Consider the following 26,664-nt stretch of genomic DNA (forward strand, 5'->3'; position numbering starts at 1 on the left):
CAAAAAAAGAAATTTACTGAATTGCATTATATTTTTCTTCGCAGAGATACAAATAAACCAAAAATACTGTCTTACTTTGTCTCCGTCCTCTCCAGGTGGGCCAGGAGGTCCTCCAGGTCCTGGCAAACCAACAGGTCCCTGAATACCATCTCTTCCAGCTGGACCTTGAGGTCCTTTCTCTCCCTAAAATAATGATTGTTGACATAGTGCAACATTGTGTTTGTCAGTCAGACAAAAATGTTAAAAAAATGCTATTCCTACAATGTGGTGTTCTTACCGGTCCACCCTTCTCTCCAGCAGGGCCTGGAGGTCCCTGGGGGCCAGAACGTCCTGGGAGACCTGTAGGACCTGCTGGCCCTGCAGGACCACGCTCACCAGGAGAACCCTACAGCAGTACCACACACTGTGTTATTAGCGAGCTGGTAGCTAGTTATCGAAATAAGACATCATTAATATCAAAGACATCTAACACAGGAAACTAAAGCATAATATCAGGCACATCAAATAGGTCAGACCTCTCTTATGTAAGTAGCAAACAGTGCATATCATTATATTATATAAGGGTCTGGAATAGCTGAGGGTAGGAACTTTACTATGAAGATATCAGAGATGCAGAGAGAGTACAGAAGGTGAGAGTGAGAGTGACAAAGTGAGGATACGGATGCGGTAAATTGTACTCACAGCAGGGCCAGGTGGGCCAGGAGGACCCTCATTCCCTTTCAGGCCATGAGCTCCCTGCAGATGAGAGTGAAATAAAGGCCTCAGAAAACAAACACATCTGTTGGGGAAGCACACATTCTGCCTTACACTGCACTCCTTATCTGCAAACAGGCTCAGCATGAGATGGAAAGCCTCCTATAGACTCCAAAGTGAAGGCTGAGAGTCGATGGGGAAAACAGTTTGCCAAAACTGCAGCAAACATCCAAAGGAGCTAGTGCATCACATAAAGTTTGAATCCTAAGGTTAACCAAAAGGCTTTGTAATAAACTGGCATGAAGAAAATAGCATAAGTTGCGTAACTACTAGGACACGACTTTGTCAAGTTAGAATTATTTGTAAAAGATAGAAAAATCAGCCAAGAGCAGGCTGTTCCTTTACTGACGAGTGGATCTGATATCATCTCCATTTCTTGAGGTTTACCGCATTCTTACAGAAATTTAATAGTCCAGAACTATTATGCAATAACCAAGCTGTGAGTGATACTGATTTTGTCACGCGGCTTTAAACAAAGCAGAAGGCAATACTAACCACAGGACCAGGCAGACCTCTCTCTCCAGGGAAACCTCTTTGCCCAGGTGGGCCATCTTTACCAGACGGGCCAGCAGGGCCAGGATCACCCTGTTAGTGAAATGGGAAACAAATATGAGCTTTGTAGTTACATACATGTATTTTAATTAGCTGACAGTGTTAAAAAAAAAGTTTACTAATAAATAGAACTTCAAGTTTCACCTTGGCTCCTTCTTTTCCTGCAGCTCCAGGCAGACCTTGCTCACCAGGTGGTCCCGGGGGTCCAGGGTGTCCACGTTCTCCCGTTTGTCCAGTCTCACCTGTTGGTCCCTAGAATTGAAAATAAATAAATAAATATGTCCCATTCAACACTAAAGTATAAAACCAAGTTACAGAGGAAGTGTGAAAAGAGGGACAAAGCAGAAAGCAAAATCAGCAAATTAACACAAAAATGACAACAATTTTTCCATTTATTAGAAACGTGGCGAGGAAAAGCTGAACATTTGCTGTGTGGGAGGCCTACTAGTCATTAAAGCCACATACAGCTTCATTATTATGAATGTCCTCAGCTGGCATTAGCAGAACGGCTGGGAGGAAAAGTCTGTTAAACATTTCTGCATAATGGATGAAGAGCCCATTGCAAATATGAAAGAGGATAAACAACACTTAAGTCGTGGCTCTTGAGATATAGGTAAGAGGAGCTAAATCGATTTTCATTCGCCGAGCAAAATGCTAAGAAAGCATTCCTAATGACAACTTATAGGTTTCTATTGTGCTTCTGTGTGTGAAAGGTTTGCAATTCTACAAGAGCTTCATTTTTCAAAAAAACAATGCAAATGCATATTTAATTATTTTTTATAGGAAATTGATAGCTATTTGTTTGTGCACAAAGGAATACAGGGAACAAAAAGCTGTGCGTCAATGATGCAACTAAGCGAAACGCTCAGTGGCTGTCACTCACCTGAGGTCCAACCACTCCTGGAGGACCAGGAGGGCCTGTTTTGCCTTGGAATCCCTGTGTATTATAAAAAGGAAATAAAAGTCACACAGTTGCCTCAGTGGATATAGATATAAGATAAAGAGTTGAATAACCAAAGCAGTTTACTCACAGTTTCTCCTCTCTGTCCAGGATGTCCTGGCAATCCGTCTTTCCCTGCAGGTCCCTGAGAATTTCAAACAAATTAAAGAATTTATTTTAAAGGTCACACAGAATGGAAAGACAAAGGGCAAAGGTCATATTTCAGTAGAGTGTCTGGACTTACAGGGGGGCCCTTTGGTCCTGGGAAACCTGTTGGTCCCTGAGGCCCAGGCAATCCCTATAAAAATTAAAAAAGCACACAATTGAGTTAATAATCACGTGTCTGATCAAAACCTCTGCACGTCACGAGAATAAAATGACTCCTGGTGATGCTGTGAGGGTACGTACCCTCTCACCGGGAGGTCCCGGTGGGCCGTCATTCCCTGAGTTACCCTGGACACAAAAAATAAGGAATCAAATGTGAACATGTATAACGATATATTTCAGAAAGTGGCATTAAAATAAATACTAATACTCACCTTTGGACCAGCTTTTCCTGTCGGTCCTCTTGGTCCTCTCTCTCCTCGAGGCCCCTTAAGAAAGAAAAAAAAAGCTTTTTAATAAAAAAAAGTTTGTAAAAGATGCATGTGATCTGAAAAGCTTGGTTATTGTCTCAGTGTGGATTCCCCTTCGAGCACGCTCAGGTCGAACGGCCACTTTTACTCAGGTGCCAAGTTCGCCATCTGCATGGAAGCACGAGTCTGCTGAGTAAGACTAACCGTTGGTCCTCTCTGTCCGCGTGGGCCCGGCTTTCCTGCTGTTCCCTGTGGACACGAAGAACACACACAACGATCAAAGGAATGCCACTCACATCATTAAGATCCTGCATCCTCTAGAAGAATGACTCTAATGCCAGGAGACAGAAATGTTTGCAAGCACAATTGAGCCACTTAGGAGCTCAGAAATAGTCTTTTTATAATAAAATAGGATTTACTGTAAAAAAAAAAAAAAAAAGACCATTAACATTTATCATCACTTACATGTGAAGTCATTGCCACCTTGGAAAATGATACTTTAATAATCAATTATGCATGATATAGCAATTTTGCAGCAGTGTTACAATGACACTGGCTACATACAAATTTAATGAGGAAAACAATTAAATCTTTTATGTAGCTTTTTAAGTTTCAAACAAGTGTTGTGAAACTATCTTAATAGCTCTATTATCCCTTTCTGTCTCGGAGCTGGGTCTCATAAACTTTACAAATGTTTTGTGAAGATGAAAAAGCTTTATGCGCCTTGCTCCACTCGTGTTGACAAACCATTACTCTTGCAGGCGAGCTAATGACCCATCCCTTCGACAAAAGAAAATGAAGCATTGCTCAAGAGCCACAAAGTGATAAACAAAGCTTTTGGGATATCCAAATGAATTGTGCAAGTGGTAATGAAAAGCAATCGCGATGGTGAGCAATTGTGTCTCTGTCGCTTTGTGTTAGAGCCGTGCAACTTCCACTAGGTTGATAAATCCGGAGCTGGGACGGGAGCCTGTCTCTGGCGGTACGCCTGTATCCAACCCTTGAAGGAATGAGAAGAATATCAAGAAGTCTATCTACATACATACCCGAGTTCCTTTCTCTCCATTGGCACCAGGGAAACCTTGGAAACCCTGAGATCCCTGTGTGTGAGCAAGAGAGTAATTAATCATTTGAGAAGCAAACACAGTCATTATATTCCTTGTTTATACCCCTAGCTTAATACATTTAACAGAAGACTGCATGCACACAAGTAACAGCATTACTTTATTGCTATTGTATCAGCAACTGAAGGCTGACACCAAATAGCATATTCAAATCCCCAGCTCTTTGATCAGGAAGCTTCAAGCATGTCCGCTTGTCAGACTGCAGCTTTGCCTCAGAGAGGCTAAACGATGAGCCATCAAAAAGTTCAGCAAAAGCAGCCTGCACATGCACGTGTGTGTATTTTTTATTTTCCCCGTTCTCTTTCAAATACACACAGAAACACACATTTTGGTCAGGTTAACTGTGTCTCTATGAGTTCTAACATTAGCTTAAATGAAATTGTCAAGTAAGTTTAATAACAAGCAATGTTGGCCAAAGCAAGGAAATAAGACACAATTTAAATTATTACACTGAATTAAAAGAAAGATAAAGTCAAATTAAAGCACAATTAAAAAAATGACAATTTAAAACTGTTAAAAAAAAAAGAAAGGCAATTATTTGAGAATAAATTGGGATTATTAACACCATACACTAAACAACTTGGGCGTAATTAGACATAACCTGAAAAGGCTTATAAGTGGAGGTATATTTTCAGTCACGAAAATACTATTGGAGAGCTAGATGATCAGCAATTAAAACACCCTAACAGGCTCTGCAAATATGGAACTTAATAAAATACTAAAAAGCAGCGGTTGACTGACCCTAACAAGTGTCATGCAAGTTCATGTGTCCATAAACACAGAAAGCTCTGACAGATAACACAGAGCTAGCCCAAGGACTTGTGGTGAAATACTCTTCATCTAGCGGCATCATTGGTTTCATTGGTGCCTCGCCCAGATTACTGTAACCGAGCACGGATATGGTAAAATCAGTAAATTAATAACAATGCTCTTTAGCAGTATGAATGCAATTACCTTTGGTCCTTGTCTTCCTGGGTATCCTGGCAATCCAGGAACTCCAAGTTTACCCTGTAAAAGAGAAAGATTAGTAAGTATACTGTTATATACGATCCTGACAGGAAGTTATAACAGTTTAGCAAAAAGTATTTGCAAAAATTCCTTTACTATTTCTACAAAAAAAAGACAAGGTTGAGCTCCATGAAACGATTCACCAAATTAAGAGACGTAATATAGTTCAAGCTCTATGTAAAAATGTAAAAACTGAACATTTAATGCAGCATTTACTTAATCCACTGATCTTCTCCTGCCTCAAACCAAACTCCTTATTAGAGCCGTACCAAATTTTTTCTCTTAAACCGTGACACCTGATAACCGGTGATAACCTCTTCTCATATTAAAAAGACAAGATGTTTCAGACTTTGAGAGAAACGTCTGCTTTTGGCATCTGCTTAATGCATGGCGATGATGGGATTATTTCGAATAAAATGATGTAAAAAAATGTAAATAAACTATTTTAATTAAGCATTCTCCAGCCAACAGGGGATTTAAATTGGGATCAAATTAAAACTTTTAATTACAATGTCTAATAAGATTCTGTTGATTTATAATTTAATATTAAAACTGTCTTTGCTATAGTACCTATAATCCACACATACATTATATTGTATATGAACCTTCTTCTGTACCCAGCTGAACTGCTACAGCCATCTGAAGGGCAGCAGGACACTACAGCCATTACACAGAGGCTGCCCACTGTGTTTAGTGTGATTAGCCAGGTTGCTACAGAGTAGCTGCAAACAGCTCTACACACATGAAGCACTCTGCTTATAACTCTCATCAATCTCGTATCCCACAGCCTCTATTTCAGCTATCTCTGTAGCAAAAGCAGTGTCTTAATTTTTTTGATTCTTGCAATGCAAGAAGCATTTATAATGTTGAACACAAGATATTTTCATTAACTACATAAACCAAAATAGCAGCATACATGTGAAGATGCCCACACAGTCTAAATAGGGTTTAAGAGTTACAGACTTTCTTTACCTCGCTGATCTCCTAATTCCATGTACATTCCTAACCTAATGCAAGGAAAGAAGGCTGGCTCTCTCCCACAGTATGCTGGAAGATTTTTGCGTCTGTGAGTTTAAGTAATAAAAGCTGTTATTCTAGCGAGTAACATCTCCAATAAAACGTGCAGAAACACTACAGCAGTATTTTTAGAACCGGATCTGTGTGTGTGGAAAAGCTGGTGTGAAGGCTATAATTAGGCATGAAAAAGACTGTTGTTAGCTAATGTGCGATCAAGATTCGGATGGATATCTGCTTTTTAAGGTACACTGTGAATAACAAACACAAGTTTCGCCTCTCCTCACTGGATAAGGATTGGACCAGTCAAGCAATTACTCTGCCTCTGTTTAAGCCAGTTTTGTTAAGAAGCTCACCTTCTCACCACTTGGACCAAGAGGACCAGCATCTCCTGGAAGCCCTGAACGACCCTTTGGCCCCTCGGGGCCATCTTCACCTCTGGGTCCTGCTGGTCCAAGTTCTCCCTGGAAAGCACAAGATGTAAAAAATACAAATGCCATTAGCCTGTATAGTAAAAAAACAAACAAACAAACAAAAACAAGGTACTTGAGCTCATCTTTCCCCTCAGGTTCTGCAAAGATTATTCTATTGACTGTGTATTCACAAATTAGTAGCATCAGTGGGAATATTTTTCCACTCATATAGCTTTCTAACGTGATTACAATGAATCTGGGTACTATAAGAGAGATCTGAAACAAGTATTTTGTTATGACTGGTATAAAGAAACAGTTTTGCTCTCTATAGTCTATAGCTTGTTACCTTAATAAGCAAGATGCTTGCCTTTAAAGTGTTTTACTTCCTCTGAGGGAGTATATCAACTTGTATGTTTACTCATAGTTTATCTCATTTACATAATGTTTAGTAGGCTATTCAATCACTTGAGCGAAATGGCCTACAAGCTTGTGGTAAGCGGTCACGTGCCTGCAAAACATCTGTTAGCACTAATTAGCTGGTTGCTAACCAAGCTAGCTTGCACTTTTGACAACTTAGACCTCCACCCTCTTGCACAAATATGGTCATTTTTTGCTCTAAAACGTAAGAATGCTTTGCTTTTATTATTCATCGAATAAATCAATCAATTCTTTGTTTTTATTTCAAAACTGTTGTGAGTAAAAAGGTGCTTAAGGATGCTAATTTCTGTTGCTTCATCATTAAAGAAATTTGCTATTTTAATATTGCTTCTCTTTGTAAGTGTGCTTCCCTTCTAGCGGGACAGATATTAAGTGACAGACTACAAACTCACTCTGACAGCCAGTCACTGTTGCAGGAGACCTGGTGGTGTGTAAAAAGGTATCTAGCTAAAGGATTGCGCAGAGTTGAAGGCAAAGCCAGTGTGCTCACACACCAGCACTCAACTGCACATAAAACGGCATCAGACAAACTGTACTTGACTCACACTTGCAAGCTCATCAAACAGAACACTTTAAATTGAGCACACTCACACACTTTTCATAGGCACGCTTAAAAATGAGTCATTTAGATTCCGGTCTATGTGCGTCTCCAGAGCAGAGGGCCTCCTCAAATCTTTGCTTTCATCTGGATCTGCTGCATCTCCAGAGGAAAATAAGCCGGAGCCCCATGTCTCTCTCCCGGGTTTAAAGGGGTTTAAAGTGCCATTGATTTCTCCTTCCTTTCTATGCTCAGCTAGAGACAGCCTGGTCAGGGATTGGAGGGTTGATGTTTGAAGTATTGGCTTGTGTAAGTTATGTTTCTTACTGTAGAAAGCATTTTTTTTTCTTAAGACTTGACAGTGTAAATCCCTGAAGCACTTTGGAGAAAGAGGCTGTAGCCGGGAAAACCTGTCAAAGTCGCGCTTTTCTCCTAAAGTTGTCAAGGTTAGGACTGACTGGAAAGAGGCAAAGAGGATGGAAAAGAAATTGGAAACTGCTCACGTTAAAACACACGCACGCACACAAACCGCTTGTCAACTGGAACAACACCTTGTGTTTGCTCATTAGCCGCAATTCCGCGGTAGTCACAGAGGCTTAGGCAATGAAAGGGGATAAAGTGACAGGAGTGGTTGCTCCTTTCACTTACTGTGGATAAAGGTCACCCTCACCCCCCAATAAAACAAAGCTAGTTCTGAGTGCAGCACTTAAGAGTTGTTTCATTAATGTGATCATTTGAGTGATTCATCCAGCAGTCAAGTTTAAACAAACAAGCCTTACCCTGTCGCCTTTGATACCCATATCTCCCTTGAAGCCGGGGAAGCCGTCTTCTCCCTAGCACAAGGATAAAGAAAATGATGTTGAAACCATTTGATTGGTATGCATGCAGAGATGATCAAATAAGTCCACGCGACTTTCTTAGACGTTTGAATTCTTTTACCTTTTCACCCTTGTGTCCTTTAAGGCCACGCACACCGTCAGCTCCCTGTGATGCAAGAACAGGCAGAAATTACAAACCAGTGGGGAGGATAAAGGACGGCTACACTTTTTTAAAACTTAGAGGTAAATTGTGCAAAAGAGGATACTCTTTAGGATGGATTCATTTTCAGTGTTTTGGTGTATAAATTAGCATAGAAAGTTCTTTCCTTCTTGACCAATCTTTTCATCTTCCCTGAGAGCAGACTTCAGCCATGTAACAGGGGGACTATTAGCTACGAGTCGAGCCACTTGTGTGATCCCCCTAGCTCAGTAGCAGCTTTAATGATTGGATCAGTCACACTTTCTTTCCAAGAATTATTTGATGGGAATTCTTTTGTCTCGGTTTCATCAGATACTAATGGCACAAAGGAAGGAGAGGGCTGTGCACCTTGAACTGTTATCAGCCCCTTTGCCATCTCAGTCTTTCTGACAAACACAGATACAAGCCTATACAAAACATTTTTAAGGGGATTTTTATTTATTTTTTTGCAAAATCACACTAGTCTGGTTGGCCGAACACCAAAAAAACCAAAACAACAACAACACTCAAATGAGATATTGGGGAACTATTAGCCCATTAAATGCAAAGTACAAAAAAATACATAAAATTAATTTCTTAGTGGTTGATAATCAACTCACCTTCACGCCTCGAGGCCCAGGATAACCAATAGGTCCTTGAGGGCCAGGAGGGCCCTAGAGAGACAAATATTTAATAAGAGTTTGCAGCACGTAGTTTTTAACAATCCAAGCATGCACACACACACACACACACACACACATTTTGCTAATCTTATCTTCGTGAATGCTAACACATTTTATGCAAATGTTTCTGAACAAGGACAACAGGAGGGGAAACGAAAAAGCGAGAAAAGCGTAAATAAAGAAAGGAAGAAATGAAAGCTAACTCATGGGAAGCAAAGGTAATAAAACTCACCATGTGGCCTTTCTCTCCAGAAGGCCCCTCTTTTCCAGGGTGACCCTGTGAATTATTAAGAGCAATATTATGGCATTTCATTTGAGGATAATTACCACCATAAATACCACAAGGCCCCTTAAAAAGAGAAATTAGGTTATTAAAATTGTTGGGAGGACGTATCAAAGTGGAAAACTGCAAAAAAAGAGCCTTTGCAGTATAATTGCATTTGAGATTTGTATTAAAGAGGCCCTACTAGCTATCACTGAGCTCAAAAAGCACAGACTGTCATTTTCTGGATTTTGCACAAGCAATATAGCAAACGGCATCGTGCATGTATGACACAAAACGCCACCTCATCAAAAAACGCGCACATCCACACACATGCGTGGATGCTCATCTGAAAGGGCTAAGAGGAAATTGATTGCATTCTCATTAACAAAAGGAGCTGTGCAAACCCTCTGATGGGCTATTAGTGATATGAGGATGGAGAGAGAAACAGATACAAGAGAAGAGAAAACTAAGGGGCAGAAAGGGAGCACTGAGGTTGGGAATATTGTGCTTGCTTTATATGCAACAAAACAGATTTAACAGGAACAGCCTGGCTGTGTAACTCAGGGAGAACCACCCTCAAAAGAAATTATTAAAAGGCTGAGAGATATTGTGTGTCGTGGGGCTCTAATTTATCTCCTTTTTTCTGTTTTGCTTTTTTTTAAACATCTTTTTCTTGCCCTGTAGTTATTCAAATCTTGGCCCCATCTCTCTTAGGTGCCACCTGGTACCTTCCAAGAAACATCTGCCATTATAGCAGGTGTACTGTCTGTGCAGGGGTGGCAGAGGGACTGTTTGCCTATATAAAGTGCGCCTCAGTGTGCGTGTGTTGTTTGTCTGTTGTGATGTGTTTTATCCTGTGAAGCAAAAGGCTTTAGAAAATAAAATTAGACATATGGCTTTAAAAATGTGAGTTCTCGCAGCTATGCTACCTATAAAAAACTCTTTATAAACAGACAGAGGGGAGGAAAAAGAGGACATACGGCTCTTTGGAAACGTGGCCTAAAAACTCACCGGTGGGCCATCAGCTCCTGGCATTCCTGGCAAGCCTGGCTTTCCGGTCGGGCCCTGGGTAGATGGTAGAAGGTCAGAGTAAACATGACAAGATAACAAGAGAACACGGAGCCATCGAAGGATATAGATGCCTATCGGTATAACAACAATGCGAGGTTTAGCTGATATAACACTGACTATTGTTACATAATCCATTTAAATGCTGGCGAGACATATCCCAGAAACCCACACATGACACCAGAACTCCAAAATCCTGTAGGTGTCATCCTTTGGTGATGATGAGTGTGCGTAAAATTTCATTTATTGTCATTATAACTCATTTTAACCTCAGTGGCCAAAAGACAAACAGTAGGCTTCTTAGACAAGCAAAGGTAACTGATACATAAAATTAATCATGATGATAATAGGATGTAGATTTCTTTTCTCTTTGTTATGCTCATTAGCTCTAGTCCCAAAAATTATGTACATGTTGTTTGGGGGTGGCAAAGTCTTGCATATGTATTGAATGTGTTGTATTAAATTCGAGCTCTTAAGACAAAGATCTACAATTTAAGTCTACTGTTTCGCTTTATTACACTTAGCAAATGTCATGATGGCTTTAATGTCTTTTAAAATCAGGGCACACGCGGTACCTACATTACCAAATCCCAAATGCTCAATAATAAAGTGAGTGTGCTCCATATAAGTTAGCCAATGTAATTTAGCTGAAATGAAATTAAAATGTATCAGGATTCAGATCTGTCTGTACCGTCTACAAGGCAACATTTAGTCCTGCATTGGGGATGGGGAGGCATTTGCATAACTGTGTGATAAGCATTCGGAACTGAATAAGATAGCAACTTGGCTTTCCGCTCATGAAAATGAATGCAACCAGCTATTTTATACATTCTGATTCTTTTTGTTTTTAAAGCATCTTAGATTTTTTTTTAGTGGAGTTGCAGGATTTTAGATACACTCAAGAGTCATGTGGTATGTTACCTTCTCTCCTGGAGGTCCAATGGCTCCTTGAGGCCCTGGAAGTCCCTGTGGGGAGGATACAAAAATGCTCAGCAAGCTTTCATTTCACACTTCTGAGAAAGAAAGATCTAAATTCACACTACATGTTCATCACTCACCTGGGCTCCTGGGTTGCCTTGCTGTCCGGGAGGTCCGGGCTCTCCTTGAGGTCCCTGAAAAAGAAAAATTGTTTTAGAAATCTCCCCATGTAGAAAAGACTGAATAATTTATTGATTTCCAACCAGGCTGTGTGAATGTGAAACTGATTTGGTGACCAGCATTGTCCAGCAAAGGGGAAAATTTCCTTTGAACAAATATAAATGAGAAGCAGTAGCACACTGCTGCATGATTACCTTATAACAACACAATAAGCCACAACTTTTGGACTGATGGAGTAGTATCTTTCCATGGCTCGAGGTAAGAGACACACACACACGTACACAGTGCACATTACTGCAACTACTTTCCTAATGAAAGAAACTGCTGAGGCACAAACACAACAACACCTTTCCCAATGAGATAACTGGCAATCAATTATATTTCCTCAGGCCAAGAGTCGGGGAACGCTCCTGGTCTTTCATCTCTACCTCGTTGGATCGTTCCCAACAGAACAAAGGAGCTGCTTCAGTTAGGCACTCTCTCATTACAGCCGGGCGCTGCCTGAAATTGAGCTGGAATGGTACAAGCGGCCGAGGTGGACTGCTCAAATAGACCTAAACACAGGCAGCCTATTCTTCATTATGTCTTAATGTCTGATTGAACTGGTGTGTGTGCTTGTGTGTGTTTGCCCATGAGGGCATATCATGGGCTTTTTGAGGGTGAAATTAAGCAAACGTTGATTGAAATTGAAATTGTGCGCGTTGTTTATCTTAGAGTTTGCATATAGGCAATTTATTTAATTCCAACTTCACTTACTATGTTTCCCTTGGGTCCAGGGTGGCCATCCATTCCAGTAACGCCCTACAGCAGGTGACAAAAGAAGAACATTAAGAACAAAAAAAGAAAAGAGAAAGGCAGCAAATCTGTAAAAGACTAAAATGGACAGAATCGACTGTGTGAATGAATTTTAAAGTGTGATGTATTTGAATCGCTAACTCCTACAGAGAGATACCAGTTTCAAAAATGTGCAGTGTCCACGTTAAATTAAATCCGCTGGAACAAATTAGATTGAAGCCTCGCTGCACTGTCGACATCTATCAGAGAAGCTGAAGTTAAACTCAATAACATATGCTACTCTTTTGTATATTGTGTCTGAGAGATATTGAGTTCTGTATTTCCCCGTGGTTGCTGTTTGCCCTTCCCTTTTCTCTCGCCACTTATGAGCTGCTAAAAAATTGATTCCGCTCTCTAAACTGTAAATCTATTGCTGGATATGAAAAGTTGAGAAGTTGAAGGAGAGGTGAGAGGGGTGGGTGGGGGGTGGGCACTCACAGGTGGTCCAGGAGGTCCCTGAGGTCCTTTTGGTCCCAGCAAACCCCGAGGCCCCTGTGGTAAAAATGAAGGGAAATGAGATTGAGAGTGATATCACACCTGTGAAAAAGGACTGATGCATTATTAAACACGTTCAGCTAAATCAAGTTTCAAAATTATACTGCTGGAAATAACCTCACTTTCCAAATGTCCTTGAGGATTTTCTACAGAGTGAGATGTGAGGGAAAGCTGAAGCCCGCTCTCCTTTTTTTCTTTCTCTCTCTCTCTTTTTTTTTCTACTACTCTTGCATTTCCCTCAGCCATACCCATCAAACAATGCTCTGATTTTTTTTCTGTGCGCCATGCCTTACAGCTACAGTTACCCAAGAAGATGGATTGTCCTGGCTGTGTAAATTCAAACCAATGTAGCGCACCCTGGTGGATAAAAAAGATCATAACATGCAATGTCAAGGGCTTTCTGATGGTTTCTCCTTTTCCTGTCTTTTCCACCCTCCGCAGGGAGTATCCTGCATGGGTGAGGCGGGGTGTGGGAGGCTATTAAAAGAAGCTTGATGTGTTCTGCTTGCTTTTCTCACCACCAGAGATTCACCTATACAGATGAGGCCTGATCAACATTCACTTTGCACCACAATAGCACTAAAAAAAATAAAAAATTCCAAGTCTATATGACTATGAACATGTGATATATGAAACCAGCCGACAGTATGATTGTTCAGTAACACAATAACATGATGACAGCAGGCCTGCAGCTCTTATACATTCCCTGAGTGTAAGACTGAATGGTAATATATGTGATCACTCACTGGTTCACCAGGAAGTCCCCTGGGTCCGATCTCTCCATCATCTCCCTGGGAAAGAGACAGAGCAGGTCAGACTGTGGAACAGACAGTGAATTATAATGGAGGAGAAAGTGAGGATGTGCAAGTGTGTGTGTGTGTAATGTGAAAACACAATGAAAAAGCAGAGGAAGTGGGGGATCAAGTTGCATCAGTTGTTCTTAATGGAGAAGGAGATTGAAATTGGGAAAAGGTATTTTTGCAAAAAGAAAAAACTGAAAGTATTATAAGGAGGGAAATCGATGAGAAGGAGAAAGTAGGAAGAGGAATTGGAAGTGCAATTCAAATGATGACAAAACGGCGCGTTTGGGAAGAGTCCTGCAAAGAAGTCATTTGTGCAAGAGCAGAACAAATTCAGATAGAGCGACTTTGTGTGTACAGCACTTGAGGTTGATTTTACCCTCTCTCCATCCTCTCCGGGACCACCGGGAGGTCCCTGGGGGCCGGGTTCACCCTGTGAAAACAAATATGAACATGTTTAACTGTTGTCCAAATTCCAACAGACACACACCTCTCAGGTTAAAGATTAAAATGCTTACTCTGTGTCCTTTTTCACCAGGAAGTCCAGCCAGACCATCAAATCCTCTGTCTCCCTTAAAAGCAAAAATAAAGAACATTTAATGATATAGATCACCGCCTCAGCTTAAAAATTAACTTCAAAAAATCTTTTTTATCAAAAGTGGCACATTTAAGTGCATCGTGAATGGAAAAGACGACATACCTTTGGTCCAGTCTGTCCTGGCATGCCCCTGGCACCATCAGCTCCAGAGCGACCCTGTAAAAGCAACAGCAGATGGTCTACATCCAGATCAAGACAATCACAGAGCATTGACTATTTGCAATCACAAACAAACACTGTGAAGTGCATAAAAACTATCATGCTTAGTGTTAATATTGCTTCTTTCTCTGCTGCTGAATAGCTTGGTTGACAACTTACTCTTCTACCAGGCTTTCCAGGAGGTCCAGGGGTTCCCAAAGGTCCACGTGGTCCCTGAAACAAAGGCACTGCAAGTCACTGAGCCATCTTTTTCATTTCCAATCTATCCACCTAAATTAGGCTTTTCAGCTGATTTGCTAGTAATGGAATATTACAAAGGCTCAGCATTAGTGAACACATTTACAGAACTGGCTTGCTTAGACTGATGTGATCAGAAATAGATCCTGAAAACAGAATGTACCACATGCTGATTTCTAGTACCTGAGGTCCTGCCTCTCCAGACTCCCCCTTCAGTCCTGGTACACCAGGAGGACCCTTAAAAAGAAAAATACTGACTAAAAATTCATATAACAATTGAGCAAGACCATCCTGTGTGTTACAGAATCTGCAGATCAGAGTATTTGTGCTTCTGTGTTTTTGCTGGGAGGTGATTTGCCATACATACCAGTGGTCCAGGTCTGCCAGTCAAACCCATTGGCCCTGTAGGACCGCGCATAGCCAGCTGCCCAAAGGAAGGAGAAATAACATAAAAATTAAATCAAATGAAACATATGAAAAAGAAGGAAAGAGGACAATTTAGCTGATGTGTGAATAAAACTGCAGCAGATTTAGCTATTTATATTTGTCTCTGCTGTATACTGTGTCTGTACTTGTGCTCTGCATGTTAATGTTAAACTTAATGCACAAAGTGCAGCATCTATTAATAATAAATGAGCAAGAACATTGTAGGAAATGTGCCGCAAATACAGCAAAAGTCACGTGATAAGCAGTAACAAAAGGTTAAAAATGAAACAAAAATATAAAAAATATTACATTTTAGGAGAAGTGAGGGAAAAAGTTAAAAGTATGGAATGAAATCATCTGAAATAAGATATTTTCCACATGAGAAGTTTGTAGTTTGCAGAGTTTAGTAACAAAGAGCGGTAAAAATAGCATAAATGTGAAGGCGTAAACTGTTACCCTAGCCTGCTGCATGATGGCTTGCATCTGGGCCTCCTGTGCTGATACAGCAGGTCCCTTCTGCCCAGAGTCACCTCCAGCGCTGAGTCTGAACTATGGAAGGAATGATAGCTTGGTGAGACTTCAGTCCCATAAAAAGAAATACACAAGAAACAAAAAAAATGAGAGCCAAGAGAAGCATGTGGAAGGACTAAAGTGCTGGCCTGTGGCAAAATGAATCTTTTAAGTTTATACAGCCACACACTGTTACCAACAATAGCTCTAATATTTCTTTAATACAATCTGGCCATTTAAGAAAAACAACAACAAAAACAACAACAACTATGCTACAGCCTCCAGCTGTCAAATCAGCTCCATCCATGGCTGCTTGCAGGCCATAATGTTCACATTCGACTGCCATCTGGTGGTGATAAGCCAGCATTACACCCTAACATGAATATTCATGCCTATGGTGCAACTCTTGACTTTGTTTGGGCCAGACATCTTGGTTTGGATTACACGGCACAGTTCTCAGAAGACTGACTGTCAGTTGAGCTGCAGATGCAGAGGCAACACAGCAGTGAAATGCGGTGCAGGATTTCAAAGTCACAGAGAGGGTTGTTGGCACGAAGCAAAATACAAACCGTTGATCTAGAACATCAGGGATGAGTCAGATGTACTGCAGCTAAATAAAAACAATATTTTTTCATATTCTCCCGCAAATCCCGCAGTTTTTCTTCCTCCACTTGATTCTATCTCTGCCATGCAAACGAAATGTTCTGATGTATTAACAAATGGCCAAAACAAAAAGCCAGACGTCCACAGACGACAAAGAGAAGCTGCATCACCAGGGTCTAGATTTGCCCACCTAACCCTGCCATGCTGCATGTTGACTCCATCATTTCAAGACAGAACGTCTTCTGGTGAAACAAGAAGGCGTGTTTCTCATTAGACTTGGAGCTGAAGGATCGCCGGCTTTCTGCCAGCGGATACACCAGAACACCTTGTCCAGACAGAGCTTGCCACATGGCTCCGCCAGACAGTTTTTGAGGAATCCTGAAACCACAACTCTGTATCTGTACAACTAATCAGTTAAAACCGCAGCAGTAGCATTTTCCCAGCACCTAATAAAGAAAGCGGAGGAGGCAGACATCACAGGAAGCTATTAGGATGTCTGAGCAACTGTTGCGGTCAAGTCTGACATAGAAAAAAAAAGATGCTCGGTAGCGTTAACTTTGCTAACTTGGCTAGGATTTGTGTTTGTGGACTCAAAGCAGCTGACATTACAGCTGTTATTTAAGAATCTCACTCAACATGTTGAAGCACATATTCATGCAACAAAACACTTGTAAGGGTTAGGCTCATCATAAATGGCTTGATGGGAAACCCCCTTTATTCCAGTTCATTGTGTAAGTTACCATTGTGTCAATATTCACAATTGGTCTTAAAGGAGGTTAAACAAGAATTAAAGCACAAAGTTAGCATTTCTGACTTTGGAAGAAGAAGAAGAATTGTATTTTACTTACAGGCAGCATCAGGACAGTTCCAGGAGGTCCTGGCAGGCCATCAGCACCAGGAAGACCAGGACGACCTGGAAGACCCTTAGATGGAAAATTACAAACACAAGTGAGTGTTTAAGTATCTGTATTTGCAAACCTCTGGTGATGTTTAGGACATTAAAAAAAAACTTACCCTCTCTCCAGGATCTCCAGGACTGCCTGGTGGGCCAGAAGCACCTGGGGGTCCAGGGAGACCCTATTTTAAACAGAAGACCTCTTTTAACTTCTATATATACACACAATACAACACAAAGGTTTTGCTTTCATCTTGCAAAATGGTCACATACAGGGGAAAGGAATGCGCATGTGGCAATATTTTATAAGAGAGGCTGCAAAGCTGTAAATCTTTTGTGGGGTACTCTTATTTGTTTATATTGTAGTGCAACGCTTCAGTGGCTGGACTCCATCTGCAGGGTGTCAAAGCAAATCTGTATTAAAGGAATCTTCCTAAATAAATGATGACGTTCCTTCGACATCTAATCAAGTCCAAAAACCGCTTTGGGGGAACGGCTCGGGCCACTCCTTTTCGCATTGGGAGCCAGCAAAGCATTAAAACTTGAATTTTCTGGTAGTGCAGACAAACAATGAATGCGTGAAAGGAAGCTCTATTGGCTTTTCTTTACCAAGCGGCTGCCAAGAAAAACGGCAGCGATTACGATGCAGAGAGGGAGAACAAAAAAAGGAAAACACAGGAAGTTAAGAGACAGGAAGATTGACTTACTGTTGGCCCTTCAGGCCCAGCCGGACCTTCCACTAACATTCCCTGAAACACACAAGCACAAATCATTAGGCCTCATTCATAAGCACGTGGCTGCAAACAACACTGTCACACTTGAGTACAATACACAGGAAAACGTTCACTTGTAAACTTGTTCTTTCATCATGTTTCCATCTTTGCTGACTCATGTGCATGCATGCCTGTCACTGCAGCTGTGTTTGCAGTCGATCCACAGAGAATGAGAGAGTGGCTGCAAACAACAGGCAAAGCCATCCTGAGGTGCTTCCCCTACCCGGACAAGTTAAGGGAAGGGCTAATCAGATCAGTGGGGATGTTAAACTTATTCACACATGCAAACTGAAACATAAAGCCAGTTTAGCCATGTCTATGAACACATTAGTTCAGTCTAAGTGTAGGGTTAGTGTTTGAGTTAGGGTTAGGCCTGATTAGTAACACTGCACAGGCAATAATAGCAGTTCATCTCATTTCAGTGTAGGACTCAAGGATCTGACTTAACAGATGCATCAGTGCAGCTCTACAGCTACATAAACACCGCCTTGTTTGCTCTTGTGGTAGCAATTTGGCTTTTTGTTTTATGAGGTTAAAATTCTGCCCACTCTCCAAAGTTCCAGCTGCCTTCAGAGCATTTTTATTTTAAACACTTCCTTCAGACTTGTTTTTTTTTTTTCTTCAATCCCTGCAGTTATTCCTGTGTGTCACCTGCATTGTGGCTGCTGGTTGAGGGGCTGGGTCTGTACATGTACTTATTTTTCATTGAAGTTAGCACTTCATAATACAGCCCACACTTGTAGCATAATTTCTGTCAAAATTCCTGAAAAAGATCCAAACGTTGTGCTACTTAAAATTACTTACTCACCAAATAAATGTATCTAAAGAACAGTCTTTCCTGTAAAAATCTGACTTGTTACCCCCTTATTTTAGTGTACTTATCATTAAGTATTTGTAGGTAAATCTTATTGCATACTATTTTTTTAAAAAAATACATAGAAAGTCCACTCAGTTACAGGGGAATTACACCCTCAGTCAAGGGCTGTATTATAATATGTTGCCCTTTTTTAATTTTTTAGCTTTCTTAGTTTTCTACCTCACGGCTTTTTGCATGTTGCAAAGGGACAAAAGCACACTGGGAGGTTGCGTATGTGTGTTCCAGCTTATACGTGTGCATACACAAAAGGTCATTAAGGAAGTGGACTCAAAAAACATGAACTCCTTCTGTAAACACTGAAGGCACTCAGTCAGAGAGCCATGTATGCCAGGTGGAGCTCAGTGACTTCTGTTTGAAGTAAAACAGCTGGTGCTGTATTAGATACATGCAAACCTTTTGTGTCATATATATCCATATAGGAAGACATTTTCACAGTGTTACCTGTATATATATATATATATATATATATGAGTGTCTGTTTTAGGGTTGTCTGAATTTTGCTTTTTTATTTATTTATTTTTTAATTAAACAATTCCTTTCGCACTTCCTGTTGTTCTTCCTGGTGTTACTTCCCTTGTGATTACACGCTACCTACACTGTGTTTAGAGCTTATTAACAATTGCCGCATGGCTCTACAACAAATGTTTATGCTTTAGCCCCGATGAACAGCCAGGAGCAAGGCCTCATCCGGGGATGCAAAGAGAAAACTGTGGTGAGTGTGTGCGGCTTATGGAGCCTTATTCAGGAAGTAAGGGATAGTTTGTGTTTAGATGTGGATTACACATATGTACTCCCCATGAGCCCAAACGGAGCCTTCGTCTGCTCCTCGTGTATGTTGTTCAAACAGTGATACTCACAGGCTCAATAACAGCAGGCTCTCCCTTCTGTCCTTTCTCGCCATGAGCTCCGTAACCCTACACAGCACAGACACAAAAACAAAGTCAGCCCACCCTCACTTATCTTCACTTTATGATTTATTTTTATTCTGTAGTGTATCCTGTTTAATTTCACCTGCCCATAATCCAGAGTGTTAGCAGGCAGCCCTATGTTAGGCAGCTCTGTGCCGTAATCGTAGGTTTCATCTAGCTCTCCGTCATAGTTTTTGAGGTCCTCCTGATTGAACCCTTCCAGATCCGTGTAATCATCATAGCCGTCCACACCCAGGCCAGTGCCGGTGGCGATGGACCCTCGGTTTCCGGTGCCTGCGCTGGCTGAGCCGCCTCCCACTGACACGGAACTTCCTCCACCCCCGAGGGTGATGGTAGAACTGCTGCTGCTGCTACCACCACCTCCACCACTGACGTGCACAGTACTGCTGCTGCTGCTGCTGCTGCTGCTGCCTCCACCTCCAATGTTCAGAGTACTGCTGCTGCTACCACCACCTCCACCACTGACGTGCACAGTAGTGCTACTGCTGCTGCTGCTGCCTCCACCTCCAATGTTCAGAGTACCGCTGCTGCTGCTGCCTCCACCACTGATGTGCACTGAAGTGCTACTGCTGCCTCCTCCACCGCCAATGTTTATTGTACTGCTGCTGCTGCCATCTCCATCAATGGTGTGGGTCCTGTCAATGTCATAATCATATCCGTAGGTTCCGTAGTCATCGTAGGAGGCTCCTGCCTGTTGGAACAATTAACAGGACAGAATATTTGAGGATAACTGGCAATGTGGCCTTTTGGATACCGTTCCATCCATAAACACAATAGCTCGAAAAGTTTTGAATGAATTCTGATCAAATTTTGTAGGGGTGTAGAGAGGGTGGTGTTAACAATTCATTAACATTGGGCCTACATCCACCAACATTTTCAAGATGAACTTATTGATTTGACAATCTAATTATAATTGACTTACCACTGTGGTGTGTCGATATATAAAAGTATCGGACAGAGATTTAAAATATCATGTCAAGTTTGACCTCTGACCTATCCTTCAACGTCAATAGATTTAATGCTGATAATAATGCTACATAGAGCTATTTAAAACAATGTTTCTTACTACTATTGTTTACACTGACAACATATGGGCATAGGGAATGACATACGGGGATGACATAAATATAACTTTACTATGAATCTCAAATCAAGGTCAAATAAGGTCAAACTTTCATGAAACGTCTTTTATCTTTAAAACTATGCTTTAAATTCTACTGCCTCCATTTGTATTGGCAACATGTAGGAAATGATACTGGTACATGGAGATTCTAAACATCACATTATAGTTTGCATCCAATCTATGCTTAATTTTTTACTTTTCTTTGCTTTTAATCACTGTTGCATACATTTTTCTCATAGTATAAGACCCTTACTAAGCACCTGTGGCACTTTTACTTTGATGTTTATTTACTGTATACTGTAGAATCTATCTACTCACATTTGACCCCTGACCTCACTTTTACATTTCACATCTGCTTTTCTTTCCCAAAATGTTTTATGTCAACAGAATGAGAATGAGCTGCCTAGTTAGTTAGAAAAAAACTGTAATATAATATTACATGATAAGCCCAAGTTATATTCATGTCCTGTTATTCACAAATCAGTAGTTATTATCTATGACCTATTCCTACATAATGTTTATGTATTCTGTCACCCTACCTTTGCCTGATTTTGCCTGCGCTACAAACTTCTTAAATTCCATTCAAAAGAACACAGAAAATAAAATGAATGTATACAAAGTACAATACCATTCGTAAAGGTGTACAGTCATACTGAAAACAATTAACTGCCATGATTAATGTCCACCTACTGTTTTGTTGCTGGAGATTGTTACTGTAGTCCTTTCACCAGCGGTGATGACCTTCGCTCCAGTCCCGGCATCCAAATCAATCCTTCCCCCTGCTCCCAGGTCCAGCTCGCCCCCAGTGCCGATGCCGGTGATGGTGACACTTCGAGAGGTATCAACACCATCAGGTGAAGACGTGGATTCGTCGTAGTAGGGGTAATCATAGGTGTCATAGTTGTACGGCTCCGATTTGTAATCATCTTCTCCTCCTCCAGTGGCAGTACTTGAAGAGCTGCTGGATGAGCGAGAGGATGAGCCGGTGGAGATGGAGGTTCGGTCGGTGCCAGTAGAACTGCCTTTCAAAATCTCACCCCCTGTGATCAGACTGTCCCCTTCTGTCTCCTGTAAAGATATTTGGAGGGGGACGTTGGCATTGGAAGCTTTACTGTAGTAACATAGAAACAATACAGTTATGTATAAGATGCGGGCATTTGGACCAAACATGAAATGATACCTCTTTTGTGGTTGTCTCAGAATCAAGAGTTACATCATAAGGCCTTGCCAAATCATCGTAGTAAGGGTATTCATAATAGTAGCTGTCCTCCTCTTTGTTCTAAAGGGAGAAAAACATTCCACCAGCATTGAGAGAGTGTATGACTGAGAGAGAAAGATTGGCAATCAATTATTAGCAACACGATTTTTAAATATGTTGCACTGCACTATTGCCTCTGGCTGGCTGATGTATGTGCAACTGGTCGACCATCGATCAGATGCACACAGGAGTTCCTCCTCCTTGTGGAAAGCTCACACTGTATCTCCCTGTTGTAAACTGCTATGACTGAATGACAAATTGCTCTTACATAGTTTTCCTAATGACTCCAGCACCTATCTTTAGAAAAAAGGAAAACAGAGGGGCAAGATTTTGTGTAAAAAACAGGGCCCTGGGCAAATCAAAAAGTCAAAAGGAAGAGCTTCCTGTTCATCCTGTAACACCTCTTTGACATCCCGTTAATTAGCACAGTATATTGGTATTCAGTGGGAAAAATGACACAGTGCATGAATGCAAACTTAGGCAGGCACCACATCATTCCTAAACATGATTAAGTAAATGCATAGACTGATAACTTGGTTCTTCCCAGTCAGCACTTTTCCTCTGGCACATTGCAGCTCTCTTGCATAACGCCAAGAGGCTCTTTTCAGCACAGGATCCAACAAAGATCTGATTTGAGTATTAGAGACAATTATGGATTAAGGGAAATCATTTCCATGAGTAAGACCAGCAAGAAAATACTAAATGGTCCTTTTGTTGGATTCTACAATGTGTAGTTTCATTCTGTATGTAAAGAATCTACAAAAACTGCTTCTAGTAAGCGGCAGCCTACAAAGCTGCACTTACACTTATGCGCTGGTTAACAAGTAAAAAAAAAATTTGGAAGGAACTTGTGAATTTTTTTGGATTACATTTCTTTCTTTCTCCGTCAGGCCGAGCATTTTCTCTTCTACCACTGCTTCTTTAAGCTGTGGGGTTCCACAAGGTTCAGTACTGGGTACATTACAGGTTTTTTTTACCATTTTTTTTCTACATCCTTTCTTTTGCTATCACAATTCAAGCACCATTCAAGTTTTTCTATGACGATGACGCTCACCTAAATATGTCTTTTAAGCCTCACCAGCTGCGCAGGCTGCTCACCTTAGTCCATGGTTTAACCAAGGTTATTGATTGGCTCTTTAATAATTATCCTATTTTAAATGTTAACAAGACTAAGACATGATTATTACTCCTTGTGATTTATATCCTCAAATCAGTCAGGCTCTTACTTCATTTTGTTCGAATTAGTCAGTGCTACAAATCTTGGTGTAATATTTGATTCCTCTCTAGGTTTCAACTCACATGTAAAATTCACTTATGGTCTCTTTTGGAACTGGAGAAAATTATTCATGCATTTTTTTCATCGTCCTTAGATTATTGTAATGCCTTGCTCACTGGCTTAGATAAATGATCTCTTTTATGCCTTCAAGCAATAAAGAATGCTGTGGCCAGATTATTAACGCGTTCCCACAATCGAGCTTGCATCACTCCCATTTTATATTCTTTACACTGGCTTCCAGTAGGTTTTAGAATTTGTTTTAAAATTCGTGTTTTCACATACTGAGCTCTAAACAGACTGTTTATCACAGGTCCTTACAAAGCACACTGCTGCTCATAGGCTTGGATCACAGGATCAGAATCTGCTGGTTGTTCTGCGTATGAGACTGAAGACTGGGAAGCCGATTCTGTGTACACTTTAAAAACCAGCTAAATACCTTTTTGTTCAACCAGGCTTTTTTATTGATACTTTTACTGATTTGAATTCATTATGAATCTTAAGATGAATCACAAAAAGATCATTTAGAGGAGTGCCAGAATAAAACATGGAGCCAGAAATGAGTTGAAAAGCAGAAAAGAAATGTTACTCACAGAGCTGTCTGTGCCGGGGTCCTGGTTCTGTGGCTGGTCAGGGGATGGCACTTCACAATCAGGGCTGTAGTGCTCACAGTAGTCATAGGCAGCACGATGGTCTGCTACAATCATTAGCTGCTGGATGTCTCCCTGAAAACCCAAACATACATGCATGCTAATAAGTAAACAAATGAAAATGACAGAAGCAAAGCATGACGCTGTGTGACCTGTGAGGTGAAAAAGGGAAAGCATCTACATCTGTACATGTGACATTGTTGCAGAACAGGCAGTCAAGAAACTAGGTCAAGCCAGGGGAATCTCAGGGTGACTAAATGATGAAGAACGTTGTCAAGGGTCCAAGAATTCCGTTTTGCATCAGAGTTAAGAGTTTCAGGCGAACAGGGTTACAGCAACACAATAAACAAGATCAAACATTTGGAACACAACATGTAAGCCTGACCTCAGTCTGCGTGCATCGTAAGTGATTTTACCTTCAAACTGACTGTGTAAGGCATGTGCATGAACAGACCTGCAGCTAGGACTAGATCAGAAGAGATAAGAGCTCTATGTATATCTATGTATACACTGAGTGAACATGCAGTTGTGGAACAGAAGAAGAGGAAGAGAGATTTAAGACAGAGAGAAGTTAAAAAAGAGACAGAACAGAGAAGGCTGCTAGAAAATTACTGAGAGAGAACAAGCGAGAGAAAGGCTCAGAAGGATCCCCAGGCTACATAGGGAGCTGGGTGTGTTTCCCACATGTTTCTGAAAAGAATTCATATGGCAACGAAACCTTGTATTGCATTTATCCAAACATGTCCTGATCGCAATTCCAAATTCAGTGATGTCATTCCACATCAATCAAACACGATGTCAGCATAGCTGAAACAAATATATTTCCAGGAGGCAGGAGGATCGTGAAGCGATGCAGCTATGGGAACGGACCGCCACGGAGGATGAAGTGTTTTTAATTATGTTCAATTGCCAAAAGTTAAAAAAAAAAACCCTCAACATGTCTTTCCAGCTGAAATTAGCTTTCTTTACTGACATGCATAAATGGATTGCATTTGTGGTCTAACCAGTGAGAGTTCAATGAAGTGCACCAATCCCACTGCTTTGCTCGAACATACCACTCAGTACCCCTTGCCTCAGATCCTTTAATAACCCTTGCAAAACACTTCACTAGAAGTTGTTTCCTGCTCCATCCTTGGCTTATGTTATAGCTGGACTTTATAGTGGATGCGGAGAAATCAGTCTCTTCCTCCAAAACAGAAGGACTGGAGGAGCCATTACACAGCACTCCCAGCTATGGACTTGAAGCTTTCAAATGGGCACCTCTGAAGCCACAATCTACAGGAGGGTAGACTTGGTATCTCTGTAGCGCAATGCCCCCTCTTATTTCAGGAGAGCAGTGTGCCGCAGCTGCGCTGACAGGGGATGATGGGAATTCAGTGTTTGAAATGAGGTCACACTCAATAAGAAATAAACCCACTCTACAGCAAAATAGCCCCCTCCGTTTGGAGCATTGCACCGCTTTCCTATTCACATGCCATTCTTGCACTTCTCTGTTTTCTTTTTTTCCCCCTCCATCTCCCACAGCAGCCAAAGGAATGTCAGGGTACATTATGGCCACAAGTGGTATTGCATGAACCTAAGTTTTCCAAGATGAGACTATTAATCATATACCAAAGCTTTAATTAGCACATCCTCGCAGCACTTAAGCACCGTGGCAGAATGCGCTTAATGATCTGTGACATGTACACAGAAAGAAGAAAGAAAGAGGTGCGTGCTTGCCTAGGTAAAAAAAGTATACTGTTGCACAGGCCCTGCTGGGGATAGAAGTAAAAAAATCCGACCCCTTCCTGACTGGCAAAGGCTGACATCCATCAACCTCCACTAGAGTTTATAATGAGGCTCTCACTATGACTTCAGCCGTTTTATGAGTTGCATATCTGTATAAGACCTCCTTTAACTTTTAGCCCCAATTGCCAGACATATGATAATAGTAAGAGTCCACCACTTTCTTGTGTGTTTTGTTTTCTACGCCGATAATGAAAGCTGCACACCTTCACAGTAAAACTACTGTCGAAGTCTCGAGGCGGCATGGCAACCACTAAAGCTGGTTCTGATTTCCTGTCTTTGAGCCTCTTTTCACCACAAGTCACTCCACGGATTCTGAAGCCAAATGTTACATAAGCTACTATTTTACAGTTAGAGGGGGGGAGTTAAATGTTCCCTACACTGTACCGCAGACGTATGCTGATGCTTAAATTTCTCATTTTGAATTCTGGCCCTGAATGCCCAGCTTAGTCCAGCAACCCATTAGAGCATGAGAAATTTACTCCATTAGTGCAAATGGGTTGGGCTCTGTCGCCATAATTTTGACGAGGAAAAATGGCAGCGCAACTGCAGAGTCAGACATTCAGCGCGTAATAAGGCTGATTGGTTAACAGGAAATTATAGATTATTCTTCACCTCACGAGTCACATCAGAGGGAGCCGATACGTGACCCCGAGAGATGAGGTGATTGACATCCCATATCCGACACACAAAGGGTTAAAAAACAACAACAAAAAACCCTGGTATTATAGCATAACACCCAAATCGCTGGGTGAAACCATAGAACACATGCAATCAGCTCTCCTGTTAGAGGAGGGACAGTGACATTTTTCACTCTGGAGCATCATGTGGCACATCAGAGCAGTGCTTAAGGCAGAGTTCTCAGACAATAACAGGGCTGCAGTTGTCAGCATCTCCCCAGACTCTGCTGAAATACGACTCTGCTCCTCGCCAGTGTCGAGCTCTGGTGTTAAAGCCATCGCCTGTGGCTGTGA

The 26,664-nt window shown here is 41.3% G+C and overlaps 1 protein-coding gene across 2 annotated transcripts in view; it reads right to left on the minus strand.

The window, feature by feature from the left end:
- The window catches only part of col5a1 (procollagen, type V, alpha 1), a 73,518-nt gene that overhangs the window by 15,956 nt on the left and 30,898 nt on the right, over positions 1-26,664 (minus strand). For both annotated transcript variants that reach the window (XM_031754693.2, XM_039614417.1), the window contains exons 5-43: positions 23,849-23,980; positions 21,905-22,003; positions 21,415-21,792; positions 19,684-20,292; positions 19,530-19,586; positions 17,730-17,771; positions 17,142-17,204; positions 16,976-17,050; positions 15,471-15,563; positions 14,956-15,012; positions 14,772-14,825; positions 14,511-14,564; positions 14,295-14,348; positions 14,113-14,166; positions 13,974-14,027; positions 13,541-13,585; positions 12,738-12,791; positions 12,222-12,266; positions 11,426-11,479; positions 11,289-11,333; positions 10,311-10,364; positions 9,267-9,311; positions 8,972-9,025; positions 8,295-8,339; positions 8,135-8,188; positions 6,323-6,430; positions 4,899-4,952; positions 3,867-3,920; positions 3,025-3,069; positions 2,785-2,838; positions 2,654-2,698; positions 2,490-2,543; positions 2,337-2,390; positions 2,189-2,242; positions 1,450-1,557; positions 1,249-1,338; positions 682-735; positions 278-385; positions 76-183 (exon numbers count right to left, since the gene is read on the minus strand). In XM_031754693.2, coding sequence (XP_031610553.1) covers positions 76-183; positions 278-385; positions 682-735; positions 1,249-1,338; positions 1,450-1,557; positions 2,189-2,242; positions 2,337-2,390; positions 2,490-2,543; positions 2,654-2,698; positions 2,785-2,838; positions 3,025-3,069; positions 3,867-3,920; positions 4,899-4,952; positions 6,323-6,430; positions 8,135-8,188; positions 8,295-8,339; positions 8,972-9,025; positions 9,267-9,311; positions 10,311-10,364; positions 11,289-11,333; positions 11,426-11,479; positions 12,222-12,266; positions 12,738-12,791; positions 13,541-13,585; positions 13,974-14,027; positions 14,113-14,166; positions 14,295-14,348; positions 14,511-14,564; positions 14,772-14,825; positions 14,956-15,012; positions 15,471-15,563; positions 16,976-17,050; positions 17,142-17,204; positions 17,730-17,771; positions 19,530-19,586; positions 19,684-20,292; positions 21,415-21,792; positions 21,905-22,003; positions 23,849-23,980 — 3,360 coding nt within the window. The remainder of the gene's footprint in view (positions 1-75; positions 184-277; positions 386-681; positions 736-1,248; positions 1,339-1,449; positions 1,558-2,188; positions 2,243-2,336; positions 2,391-2,489; positions 2,544-2,653; positions 2,699-2,784; positions 2,839-3,024; positions 3,070-3,866; positions 3,921-4,898; positions 4,953-6,322; positions 6,431-8,134; positions 8,189-8,294; positions 8,340-8,971; positions 9,026-9,266; positions 9,312-10,310; positions 10,365-11,288; positions 11,334-11,425; positions 11,480-12,221; positions 12,267-12,737; positions 12,792-13,540; positions 13,586-13,973; positions 14,028-14,112; positions 14,167-14,294; positions 14,349-14,510; positions 14,565-14,771; positions 14,826-14,955; positions 15,013-15,470; positions 15,564-16,975; positions 17,051-17,141; positions 17,205-17,729; positions 17,772-19,529; positions 19,587-19,683; positions 20,293-21,414; positions 21,793-21,904; positions 22,004-23,848; positions 23,981-26,664) is intronic.

The sequence above is a fragment of the Oreochromis aureus genome, linkage group 7, assembly GCF_013358895.1.
Source record: "Oreochromis aureus strain Israel breed Guangdong linkage group 7, ZZ_aureus, whole genome shotgun sequence".
In the NCBI taxonomy this organism is placed as follows: Eukaryota; Metazoa; Chordata; class Actinopteri; order Cichliformes; family Cichlidae; genus Oreochromis; species Oreochromis aureus.